Here is a 14,102-nt window from a genome sequence, read left to right on the forward strand (position 1 = left end):
TCTAGGATTTAAATACAGACGTTTGTGGGAAGAAAGTAAGTCTCTAATGCTTAAAGTGGCGCAAATGTACAAACTTTAAGCAATTAATGATTAAATAATAAAAGCTATGGAGTCTTACAAGCAATTGAAAAACTGGCTACAGGGAATAAACAACCGACATAAGAAAACAATAATGCCGTGGGACAATCCTGCAATTTTCATTCGAGACATTGGACAGTGAGGATCATAGTTAACAAATATGCCCCACGCAAATAAAAAACACGCAATCTTGCAAATAAATTTCTCTGTACACAGACAGAAAAATGTTTAACAGAGTGATGTAGATGACAGGGTGGGAAAAATGCATGTTGATATTAAGAGGACGGAAAGTAATAGTGACCTACAGAAAACAGATATGTTAACAATTGCAGGTTTGAATACATTAAATGAAAGTGTAAAGCAGTGTACATGGCAGGATGGGTATTGTTTGGACTCTAATATTGTTAAACGCAAAGACACCTTTATATGGATAAGCTGGAGCTGTTGCTGAACGAATGTAAGTACTGCAATATAGTTAACAATTAAGTAGACCTTGATAATCGGTATCATGGGTTCAACTAAATCGTTGCATGTCCATAACACAAATTTAAAAAATAACCTAATCTTTCACAAGTTAACCACTAATTTCTCTCTGTTGGTACAGATTTTTTTCCCACAATGGAGGAAACCGTTGGTTTCTACGTAATATACGATAACAGTGAAATAGATGCAGGTTCGTTTGTCACCATACATGGCAGAACGTAACAGAATCTTGTGGAACCTAGCTAAAAACATAAATAATGAAGTCCTTGCAGTTTTGAGTACCAGAAACCGTCAAAATATATAGGTCTCTCAAAATAAGGCATCTATGTGAATAAAACATCGAATCAGCATGGAATTTTCTTGCATTGCTTGAGCAAAAAAATATTGAACTGTTTGACTACACTAATTTATATGTTATCTCTAATAACTTAGCGTCAGTGGCCTATAAGAGAGACATTTTCAACGTGTCAATAGCAACATGTTACGTGCTCTAGGAATAACAGAGAAAAAATTGTGTTAAACATTACTTTTAAGCTTAATAATTCAAGTAGCAGGTCAACTTTATTAATAAATACTATTGTTGATTTTTATTGAATATACGGGCTTGTTATCATGAGATCATTGCTAGCACCACATTTGTACATAATGCCTGACAAATATCGTAGGTTGCTCTGTTAGCAAATCAATTACTATGGCTCTAGACTTTATAGTTGAGCGTATACATTAACACTCAGAGTCTTACATTTAGGGTTCTATCTTTCAGATAAATAAAAGCGCTGTTTTGGTGATGACTTAATGGTATACTCAGTGACAGGCTATCGTATCTTCCAACTCGCAGATGCACGTGACAGATTTATTGAAGGGCTAGTGCAACAGTGATGAAAAATAAAAAAAAAATGTTAGAAGAACAAAAAGTAGTAATATATAAACTAGAAATAATAATAGGAATAAACTTTGGTTTTAACAACACCGACCACAACGAGTGCACATTGAACGGAAAAAATCTAAGGGTGGTGTTAGGTGCATTACGTCAGCTGGATCTGTTCACTCCAGTAGGACCATATCTTGTCCATCCATAAACTAGTGTGCTACTAATACTTCTTGTTTTTGATTTTACCTATTGCAAGTATTTGCAAAAAAAAAACAAAAAACTGCGTGATAATGTGGTTGTCGTACAGTATACGAAAAAATGTTGGATTTGTATAACAAGGCAAAGTTAACTGTCGTGTTATGTTTGCAGTCTTGATTAACTTTGCAGTTATTTTCTCATGTAATTTAGAGAGTAAGGCTTTAGTAAAAATTTTAGCAGTCAGACCTTTTAAGGTGATCTATTTTATTTATATTAGTTTATATTTAGCACTTTCCTTTTCTATAATGTTTACGCACTGATGGTATTTGCCTAAGTTTAGCTCCACCATTAGACTTTGCACTTACTTCTGTCACTTTATTATCACTCCATACGGTCATTGGATACAAAGTGAGATTCAACACCACTGTCTGGCAAGTAGATAATAAAACGTATTTTTTTTGTGTTTTCCAAAATACCAAATTGCCAAACAGTCTTATAATATATTTACTTGACATGTGTAAATCTTTATAATCTGCAATGTTTGCAGTAGAATAAGAAGTTAAGTCTTTAGTCTTACCTTTAAATAAAATTTCTTCCTTAAAATTCCAAATATATCGTATTGTAGATGAATTGTTTACAAGCACATTGTTGTATAGATGTATTGTTAAGTAGGTAAATTGTTTTACAGGTAAACCATTTTACGGGTAGATCGTTTTCTAAGCCAATCATTCGGTAGGCAGGTCATTTAACAGACAGATTCTTTTGCTAGTAGATCGCTGTATAAGCGAATAACTTTATAGGCAGATAATTTCACAGATAAATTATTTTTAAAGTAGAATTATTTATGAGTAAATCGTTTACAAGCAGATTGTCTTGCAGATAGATATGGTTCGATCGTTTTATGACTAAATTGTTTTCCAGGCTGATCATTCTAGCAGCAGGTAACTTAATAGATGTACTGTCTTACAGGTGACAATTTATAATTAGTTTTGCAGGCTGATTGTTTTACAAATAAATCATTTTATAGGTGAATTGTCTTATGAGCAGAACGTTTTACAGGTAGATCTTTTAACGGGTCTATCGTTTTATAGGCAAAATTGTCTCGCATGCAGATTTATTAACGAATAAATCGTTTTAATGGCAAATGTTTGTAGTAGCAGATGGTTATATAGGAAGATCAATGTATGGGTTAATCGTTTAAGGCGTGAATCGTTTTTCAGATCGCTTGTTTTATAAATAGATCGTTTGACCCGTTAATTATTCTATGGGTAAATTGTTACATGGAAATATTGTTTTACAGGCAAAATTAATGTAGTGAGCAGGGTTAGAAGGAAGGTCTATAGTTTAATTAATTTATAAGTATATTTGTTGCTTTTCATGAAGTATATAAATATCATGTCATATTCTTACACAAATTGATTAATGCAATAAGTAAATGTATGAAATGTATGAAAAAAAAAATTCTACCATAGCACTACCTTCATGGTGGTGTGAAAATGTTCTAACTAATTATACAAACAAAACGATCATTATGTTATAACAAAAAACTATATCGTGGAACTAAACAGTGGTACAAAGTGACTAAGTACAGGCTAGAAAAAGTATTTCTTTTGATGGAAATAACATAAAAATAAAAATAATTTGACCTCGTTTAGGGAGTAGCTGCAACTGTACTAAGAAGAGCTAGGAACTGGTACCAATAAATTGTGAGAGAAGATTAAAAAGTTAGAAAGTAAGAAATTGTACTCAAAAAGTAAAAAGGGGCTGAGGAAAAGTTCTTAAAGATTGCAAGAAAGAATATGGGAGGGGATGCATACGGAAATTCAACTAGAAAAAGAGATATGCAAACCAACAGAATTAAGCTTTATTAAAATGGGAGACAAGAGGTGTCTATAATTGTTAGAAGTGGTTGAACAGGATCTGAAGTTAGTTCTTTAAGATTCTGGGTGAGCTAAGAAAGGTAGAGAAGGGCAATGGCAAATTTAATATTATCAAGACAACGTAAGCCCGATGGAATATAACTTCGTTTAGGAAACTAAAAAAGGTCTGATAGAAGCCAAGAAGTGTTTAGCTAGGGGATAAGATGTGTAAAATTACCCTTAAAAGTCACTATAAAGTATAAACAGGTATTCAAATACACACATATGTCTTATATTAAATTGTTGTAAGACAAAATTCAGTTACTCACCCCCTTTACCACCCCTTGGTACCCCTCAAGATTCAAAGTTGCTTCTTTAGCTCCCTCAAGAAATAAAAAACTAAACCTTTCTTGATGTTATTAAAACAAAAAACATGTTCTACAAGAATAAAAAACTCTTCGCTTTCCTTGCCCCTGTAGGCAACCCTTACATTTTAAGTGGCTATCCAACTCTGATACTTTTTATGATAGTTGTTATAATTAAATCTTAAGTCATAATATATGACTGCATGGTAAAAATTGAAAAAAATCCAATACAATTATCATTTAAAAGATTTCTTTAGAAGCATAATTTATTTTTATTAGTTCTAGAAATTCACATTAGTGTCAATCATTTTTTAATTATTTTTTGTAAGTGGTGACATAGTTTATAAGAAAGTAAGATTAGTGACACATACACCTAGTGACAAGGATTCTCTGGAGGAAGTAATAAGAAATAGAAGAAAAAAAATGTCTTGTTGGATCATGCGTTGAAAGCAATTTCACTAGTCTGAGGATTGGCTGTAACTGTTAAATAAAAAAAAGGATTCTTTAATTTTTGAATAAAAAAAATGTTTTTCTGTACTCTATTTTGAATGGTAGATTTATTGTTAGAATTACTTTTCATAAATTTATTATTAGGATTCTTACATCTTACAAGTAATAAACAAAGTAAACCGTGGAAAAGTGTCTTTTACAGTAAAATCCAAAGTTGTTAGGACTTTGGCCCAGTAACTAATTAACTATCATAAAAAAAGCGAGAACCAAAAGGAATTGTTTTCTGTATAATGTAAGCAGTAAAGATAAATTATTACCATATTTCATGTCATTCTTAGTATGGAAACCTTATGACCAGATTTTTCTCTAGTTATTATTTCTGCTAAGTAGTTTAAAGTCTAGTTTTATGTAGAAACCATCAAATATCCTTAAGTCTCTTATTAACGTAACAATTGCACTTGCTATTCAATTTAAAACATGTAGTGGTAAGCCTCAGTATATTTTATTAAGAGTTTTGATTGAAAAATTGATATGTATATTATCATCTGTGCGATCACTACCTTTATATTGTGCAATGGTTAGCAAAATCTGTACTTTAATACGTATATCCGATGCCTTTGATTGCACTTCGAATTTTGTTGCATAAGACGTAAGATAATTCATTGTTAGTTGTTTTAATAACCTGGTTAAGGTTATTATTTAGACGCTCCTTATCTCCATTAATTTTTTTAGAAATGTTATCAATTTTTTGTTTCTCAAGAATATTGAATAATATTATTGTCTCATTCCTTATTTTCATTAAAAATCTAGCAAATTCTTTATTAATGCAACACACATTCCTTTTCAATTATTTAATTCTAAAGTCTTATTATAAGAAAAAGTCATTTGAAAAATTATTTAGTATTAAGGTTTTACATTTATGCTTGATCAGTGGAAGTGTTTGCCTGAAATTGCCTTCTAAAATAAACCATTCATAGCTAAACGACAAGCCATAATTACTCAAGTCTTTTAGTGCTTTGTCAAAAATTTAAAAAGATGTATCTTAAATCACAAAGGCTGCTTTATAAGTAACTAAATTTACTTTACGTCATTTTTTAAAAATTATATTTAAATTCTACAAGAACATCTTGAAATGATATTCATAGGAGGAGACTGGGTACGGTTGTGCCAAATTTTACTTGAGAGCCCGTAACTTTGAAAGTATGACATTCAGTGGAATGAAAATTGCTAGGCACGATAAATGAAAGACTCCTTTATATGTGTGTACAAAAATTATAACTGCACATACATCCGTTTGCACGTACAAGCTGTTAGAAAAAAAAAAAAAATATGTCACAACTGACCACACCCCAGGGGTGGTTGTGACGATGCCTGGGGACGATTGTGACAGGTTAGAAAAATACATTAAAACCGTTTTAAATGACTTTCATTGTATTTTATGTTGAACATAATATAACAGCACCTTCTTTTTGGAAAATTTAACATTTATTTTCAATTAAAGGCATCAAATTTGGAGCACTTTACGTCTTATTTCTACTTTTAAATAGTTTAATTTATTATTATAGATATTATATACCCAAAGTATATATCCACGCAACGTAGTAGGTATTTTGACAACCACTATTCCTGCTCCTTAGAAAAGACTTTGTTGTGAACAACGCAACCTATACTGACGCTACCTCTGTTATTGCCGTTGGCATTGGCTGCATCACGTTTACAAGCGTATCGCTATAATATCATGTGATTTACTTGGTGCATTTCTGCAGCTTTCCGTACAGAAATCCCCTGCTTTGTATCATTGTATGCTTTTTAACATTACACGTACCTCTTTCCGCTCTCCTGGAACGCTCACGAGGCATCTGAAAAGAAAAAAACTAATTTTACTTGTGTCACAACCGTATCCAGGCAGTACTTTACAACCGTACCCTCCTCACTCATTTGAAAAAAAAAGTTACCATGTAAACACAACATAGCTTACATAAAAATTAACTACTGCCTTTTATGCACTAATGTGTATCTTACAACGAGGAAAAATACTCATTGCTCGATCTGTACATATACAGCAACAATCGCAAAAAAAAGTTTAAAGAAAGCTTTTCCCTCGCCAAAAGTAATGTAGACCTCTGCTGTTGTTGATATCCCACAACAGCTGATGCTATACTGTAAAGCACAAGTGACCCAGCACTCCACTCCTTCCTCTTCAAATATTTCGTGGTTATTTCTTACAGTTTCACGTATATGATCAGTGTCACAACCGTCTTTTGGCACAACCGTACCCAGTCTCCCCCTATCTTATGCTATGTAACTCCAAGTAATAGAAGTAGCTTTTTTTTAATAACAAAAATAAGAAATAAATGCTTGGTACGAAATTTTTTTCCAAAACCTCCTAAACAAGTAATAAAATATAATTTTGTTGTACTTAGAGTTATTATATTGAAAACTTTTTTAATTATTATTGAGCTTAACAAAAAAGTCTTCAGAATGTGTTCCTAACTTCGTACCTAGAAAAACACTTTTTACTTGCTCATTTCTTTCTACTCTAGGATCGGAATAAACTTTGGGCCCGATGGAGCCAGAATTTTTACTTTTGCTCGTGGGTGGCAAGTAATACGGGGATGAAAAGTGTACCTTATGGCGCAGAGCATCATGTTCTAGAGATAAGAAACTCTTTTACCATCTGACATAATTTTTTTTAAACTTGGATAACTTAAGAAAATCTTTCTTTTATATTTTTAAGACATCTATAAGTACGTTAAAAAAAACTTATAAATGTGCATTTATTATAACCACGATCTTCTTGTTCTATTATCGCTGATATTTTTCCAGTCATTGAATTAAAATTTAAGTAAAAAAAGAATTACCCTGAATATAAGCAGTGGTATAAGACAATATTTTCGTGGCCCTACCTATTTTGAGCAATTCTTAACAGTTGTAAGACAAGAACAGATATGCTAGAAATTGCATGAAATTTAGGTTTAGTTTTTTTATATGGAGCCTTTGAAAAATAAGCGGTGTCAGGTATTTAAAGTTTGTTTGATACCCAATAAGAATGAGACTCTTTTGTACATTACTAATTTAAAGACTTATTCATTCTTTATTACAATAATAACAGGCTTGAAAAAATGTAAGATTTTTTGCAGATACTCTGTAGATATTTTTCTTTAAACGTAGGTACTTATTGACTGGTAAAATCAAAGTATATCTTGCAGAAAAACAAGTCTTGTTTGAGAAAAATCTTATCCTAGTAGTAATAAACACTAAATACATTTATGATACTTATTTCTTTTAACAACAAAATAGTTTTATGTATCCCTGTTAGTATTTAAATTTAATAGTCAAGAATTCCCATGATTGTATGTACATAAACTCCAAGTTTTGAGGTAAAACGTTAAAAATAATAATAACAATAACTTTTCAACAAAGCTACAAAAACATCATAGAATAAGTAAGTACTTTCTTCAATAGCACTCATGCTAAGAATAAGTTTTTGTCATCCAAAAACTTTTACTTTATACATAACTATTAATTAATTTTTTAGTGTTTATTTGTTTGGTGCAGTTATTATATAACCTAAGTACTAGCAATTATTTTCCACTAAATGATCTGTAAGCTTACTTTACTGACTATTAAAAAAAGTTCCTTACCTGAATTTAAGGGCAGGGATCTGCAAAAGAAAAAGAGGAAGATAGGAAGATATTGATTTAACAATTAACTATTTTAATAATAAAATATTGCTAAAAATTTTTTTTGTATATTTACGTAAACTATTAAATTTGTCATAAATAATAATATATTTATTCTTAATGAATATAAATTTACTCAAGGCTGAAACTTCAATTCCATTGAAATTTTAGGTATTGCATTTTTTACATTAAAAACAGTTTTTAGAAATAATCATTTTTAAACTAATACCTCTTACTTTTTGAAGTTTTTGTTTATTTCTAGGAAGACCAAATTGGAGTAGATCCCTTGATACTCCAATTTCCTATGAGCTCACCAAGAGACATTAACGTCAAGGGTAAGAACGTTGCTCTCTGTCCACTACGGCATCGTTACAACGCAATTGAGATGCTTGGCTCTAGTTGCTTATCTGCATCTTTTCCAGATAACATAAAAGTGAAGTACAATTGTAAAAGGTAAGTTAGATAAGAATTTTCATATTGTTTATGAGCTTCTAGATCAAGTATTACTGAAAGGATAATGTTATGTTATAGAAGTTATGAAAAGGAAGACTCAGTTTAAAACATTTGAAAAAGAGAAAATTTTGCAATATCCTTAATGATGGGTTATGTTTATACTATTTAAGTAAATAAAATTTATCAACACTTTAGATAACTGTTTTGTTTAATATCTTACTTTAGAAGTTATTTTATCTTTCGGTTGCTTGACTGTCTGAGGGAGGTATACCGAAAACGAGTGGGTAAATTAGAATTATATGACAATCTCTCGAAACCTCTAATATGTCAAATTAGAATCCTGCATGGACAGTTGATTTCTGCTCTTGTGAAATTTCGAAAATTCTCTAAATATTTTCTTGGACTGAAAAATATTAATAAAACGTAATGAGAATCATGGACTTGGTGTTTCAGCCTATAACCTATTATGTAGGTATTTGATCATAACTGGGGCTATTGAGAAGTTTAAGATCTACTTTACCCAGACCATCTTTAATCCTGGTTTTCTGGGCTTGTACCTTCTATTTAGATAGAGCGAGCTGATACATGGCCAAAAAATGTACAAGGTTTCTTACAAAAACTTTTGTTTTCTAATGGTTTTTGTCATTAATAATAATATTGACAATACGTCAAAATCAACCATGGTTCAGAAAACGGCACCATAGACAAGCTTATGTAAAAAACTTTTCATGACATGTTGATCCTTAATCACTCTAATAGTTTTTAAGTAAATCGGAAAAAAATTGTTCATCACAATTTTTTTGAATATCAGTAACTTGCATTCTACTAAATATTGATGTTTAATTTAAAGATATTATATGTATTCTGAAAGCCTGAGTACATATATCGATTTCTGTTAAAATCTACGTAAAACAACTAGAAATATACGTAAAGTTGAGTACAAAAAGTAAACCTTTGGGTTCCAGTAGTTGGAGGTAACGAAGCTTAAAATGCCAGTATTGAAAAAATGTTATTGCACGTAGTGACTTAAATTTTTTTTAGTTTTTTTATGTTCTAAGACAAAGATAACAATAATTCTCATTCTAAGTTAAAACGTTAAAATATATCAACATAGTTGTGCCACGATAAAACACTAAGTTTTAATGGTTAAAAGTCTACAATCAGTGAAAAAAGGTCACGTCAATATACCTGCACAATTGTTTGTAAATAAATTATTAGGTGAGTTGTGAGTAGGTTATTATTGAGGATAAGAATTCATAATGTTCAGGCAGCAGAGGTAGAATAAAGGGATCATGAGGATTAAAACACAGCAGTGCTTTATTAAGCGAACAAAATGTTATAAAGTAGTATATAACTCAAATACACTTTGAATACCTTGATTACTAGGATCAGACTGACTGTGACGAGTAAGGGTTAAACCACTTTATTAGTGTCTATTCCGTTGTCTCCGACATTTTTTTCAGTTTTACTTTAAGGTTCCCTTCCTTACGTAAGATATCGTAGTGCATTGTTTAAATAAGAAGTCAAACCAGCTACCATTTGATCTTCAAGTTCAGTATCTTTGTTAAAATTGAATTTATATTGTATATTTAGTTTCAAACCAATTTACTAATGGGATTCTTTATGAACTTCCCAGATGACTGACTCTTTCAATTATATTAATAGTATTTTTATTTAGGTAGATCAAAAATCCAATGTCTATAAGTTTCTGCAAGAACAGTTGATTTTCAGCTTGACCTTTAGAAAATATCACATCCTACAATTTGACCTGTCTATTATTAGCAAAATTTGCTGTATCACTTACTTTTTCTGTATTGGAGTCAGTGGATAAATGATTGTTAGCAGAAAAACTAACATATCTTTGTTATTAAATATTTTAAAATACAATTTTAATCTAACAAAACGCTTGTTGGCACCTGCATTGGCCGTAAACGTGGCAATGAAAAAGCTCAAACAACTCGAATCGTAAGCCATGTGACGTTTGTCTTTCTTTGTCAGAAGAGATCAATTTTAAAAGTTATCGTACATTTTGACAAAATCTTTAGACCGATCCCAATAGTTCAACGTGGCCTCTTACTTAGAGTCGAATTAAGGAGGTTCCTTTATGACAGTTCCTGAACCAAGACCAGATAAATTTAATTGTCAAAAATCTACTAAATCCAAAGATATAATAATTTATATCGCTTACCCTGCAAAATTTCGAGATATAATAAGTTTAACATTGCGCTTTTTAACACGTATTTTTACGGTAGAGCTCACACACGCGATGAAAACAACTTTAAAACTCGAATAAATTAATAGTTCCCGTAATAAGAGCACATTTTGCAGAAAGAAGCCTCCTTTTTCGAATGACGCCTAGCAATGTAAGTGTTACACTCAAAAGTTTCAAGATATTTGATTGAATTTAATCAAGTCATTGTATTTTTACAGGATAGCCTATGTGCTCTTGTGTCAGTATCGCCACCTATACTTGGGTTTGCGAGCAAATTTGTGACCTACGACGTGGGTTGGCATTTCTGCACGAGGAAGCCACCTTAAAAAGCATGTAGCTTTTATCTCAAGACTGATACAGTATAATTACTTCCTCATTTTTTAAGTTTATCAATTATTTTTAATAATTTTTTAAAATAAATAATATTTGCAAAGTATTCTGTATTAATATGATAGATCAAAATAATGCGCGCTTGATGCTCGTTCTGAATTTCATCTTCTTCATCAGCAAACGAATTAACTTAGGCTTGACAATCAATTACATATAAAATATCAGGCGAGTGAAGTTCAGAAGATAAATAATTCGGAAAATAAGCGAATCTCACTTTTGATGTTCATTTATTTTTGCAACCCACGTTCATGCCCTAATTCTGAACTTTCACTTTGATTCGTTGACAACTATAATTTTGACTCTATACAGTTAAATTATTCCAAGCAAATTTGCTTACTTCAAAACGAACAGTAGCGGTTTTTTAGTTGTCGTTATTTAAAAAAATTTGAATTACCTGCGAATTGTGTTTGCATTGATAATTAACTACATCTCTTGATCTGCAGGACTTATTAAGCTACGAATTTTTAGTGTCAAATCTTATACAGCTTTTATGATTTTAGGTGGGGGTCGGAACTGAGCTATTTGTAAAAAATACTTTTCATTTATTTCTTTACTGTAAGAATCTCGAAAACAATTTGTATGGATACAATTTAACATGTTGATATTGATAAAATAATTTTTCAATAGTTCATTAGCTATTTACAATTAAGTCTCAATATTTCGAAGTTTCACATTAAACTATAAAGACTGTCACTACGTACGAAATATTTAATTTATACGATCACAAATATAAAACTTTTTTTTACAATAACTCATAAAGCATTTGTTTTTTACTATTAATTCTAGTAAAGGATAACATTTTATATTAATATAATTGGTATTTCGACATTTAAACACATTATTTTACAAAAACTATCAATCCTATACTAAGTAATAATTATTTGACTTAAAAGTACAGTTTGCTGAGATATTTCCTATCTTAAAAAAACGATCGGTCATGTAATAAAGCCTGTTTTCTTGGCGTATGATAGGCTCAGACTGATCAAGTGTCGGTAAATTTAAAAATAAGACTTTGAAACATCAGTGAAAAGTCATTTCAATTTGTAAGTTAAAAAATATTACAATATTATGTGTTACGACAAAAATATAATTATTGTATTTTTCTTCAAAAAAACAGAAAATAAATGTTTAAATAAATTGTGGAGAATTTTTTTCAAAATTTGTATGGATTGTCTGATACTTTATTATTAACATAGTAAACTTTTATTAGATAGTGCAGTTTCTCAGTATAAAGATAACTGCTTAGAAAACATATGTCTGAAAGTGATGTTGATTATTCTCCAGCAAAAAAATCATGCTTTTTGTTGTTATTCAACACGAAAAGTAGCGAAAGAACTTGAAATTTCAAGAAGAATGGCTAAAAAAGCGAGAATTTAAAAAAAAAGAAGGGTATTTCAGCAATGTCATCTCCAAGAGCAGGTGAAACTTTATTATCCGATACAGTTGCAAAGATTGTGAACTTTTATGAGTAAGATGAAAATAGTCAGATTATAGCAAACAAGAAGAATGCTGTGATTGTTAGAAAGGAGAGGGAAAAACATAAAGTACAAAAACACTTACTTCTCTCAGATGTATGTGTTTCATATGAAGATTTTATAAAATTAAATACCAAAAATCCGGTAAGTTTGAGCTAGTTTGCTGAGCTCAGATCGCAGTGGTGTATTCTTTTTGGTGATAAAAAGAAACACAGTGTATGTGTATGTCCAGTACATGAGAATTTCGAAAATATGCTTTATGCTTCTGATTTACAAAACATGACGAAAAATTAACAAAATAAAGCACAACATAACAACTGCCTGAAATTAACAATGTGCGAAAATCCACTGCCTGATTGTTTTTTTAATGAGTGTCAATCATGTCTGGAAGTTAAAGTATTAAAAGATTACGTATCCAATATTCTCGAATCACAGGGTATGAAAGAAATAGTTTTTAGTATGTGCAAATCTGCAGATAGACGCACATTGAAGAAATAATGTCTCCCTGTTGATGACTTCGTTGAAGTATTTATTAATAAATAAGAGGAATTTATACCCCATCATTTCATATCAAAAAGTCAGCAAGCATACGTATCTAATCGTACAAAAAATCTAAGTAATGATAAAGTACTCCTATAACTGGACTAGATAAAAATTTTTCGTGGTTAAAAGCTATTCAGATGCTGTAAGCCCTATAACTATTGTACAATATTTACATAAATTATTTATCGTTTTGATATCTACAATCTAGTTCACTAAATTCATTTTAAATTAGTTAAACAAAAAAATATTTAAAAAAAAACTTAAGATAAACCAGAGCTTAAAATGTTTAATCCCCAAATAAACGATGTGGCTTGTAATACTAATTATAATTTGACATTTATTCTTTCATACCATTCCTCTGAAAATACGATAATTTGGCACTGACAATTTCAACAGCCATTTTGAAAATCACATAATTATGTGAAAGCTATATGTCATTCTAAAACAGTTTTATGTTTAATAATAAAGAATTATTACATATTTTTTAATATTTTCAAGGTATCGTTTAAAAAATTCCTAAAATACCATTTAACGTTTCAATAAGCTTTTCAAAACAAACATAAGAAGCCCTTGCTTGATTTTTTAAAGCTTTACAATTTGCACTATAAGAGTTGGTCCAGTGGAAACAAATTGATATGTTAAAAAATCGTGCGAGGGCTCAAAAAATTTTGAAACACATAAGCTTTAAAAATCCACATGGCACTTTGAAAAATCCGATGTGACCGATCAAATATAATGGACTGAGTTATTAAATTTTTATCATATAGAGTCCAACATCTTTACTTTTAGAAGTCTGTCCTTGGGTTCGTAATCAATGGCGTTGAAATCACCCTTACACAGATTTTTGTAAAAATCAGTTGATTTTTGAAAATTTCGTCCACCACCTTGAATCCACTATTTTAAATTTAGCAGATCTGGCCTCAAATTTGTAATCAGTGATCTATAAAACACCCGTATACCGAATTTGTTGTAAATTAATTGATTTTTAAAAATTTGGCAACCATAATGTATGTTGGACCTCTATATTGAATCTGCAATTTGG

The 14,102-nt window shown here is 30.5% G+C and overlaps 1 protein-coding gene across 1 annotated transcript in view; it reads left to right on the forward strand.

Annotated features, from left to right (window-relative positions):
• The window catches only part of sei (potassium voltage-gated channel seizure), a 755,411-nt gene that overhangs the window by 636,219 nt on the left and 105,090 nt on the right, over positions 1 to 14,102 (forward strand). Inside the window, exon 10 of the mRNA XM_089596947.1 lies at positions 8,250 to 8,440. Coding sequence (XP_089453073.1) covers positions 8,250 to 8,440 — 191 coding nt within the window. The remainder of the gene's footprint in view (positions 1 to 8,249; positions 8,441 to 14,102) is intronic.

This window comes from Copidosoma floridanum, unplaced genomic scaffold (genome assembly GCF_036245765.1).
Source record: "Copidosoma floridanum isolate Cflo_tuat_1 unplaced genomic scaffold, Cflo_Japanese_pri ptg000030l, whole genome shotgun sequence".
Taxonomy (NCBI): domain Eukaryota; kingdom Metazoa; phylum Arthropoda; class Insecta; order Hymenoptera; family Encyrtidae; genus Copidosoma; species Copidosoma floridanum.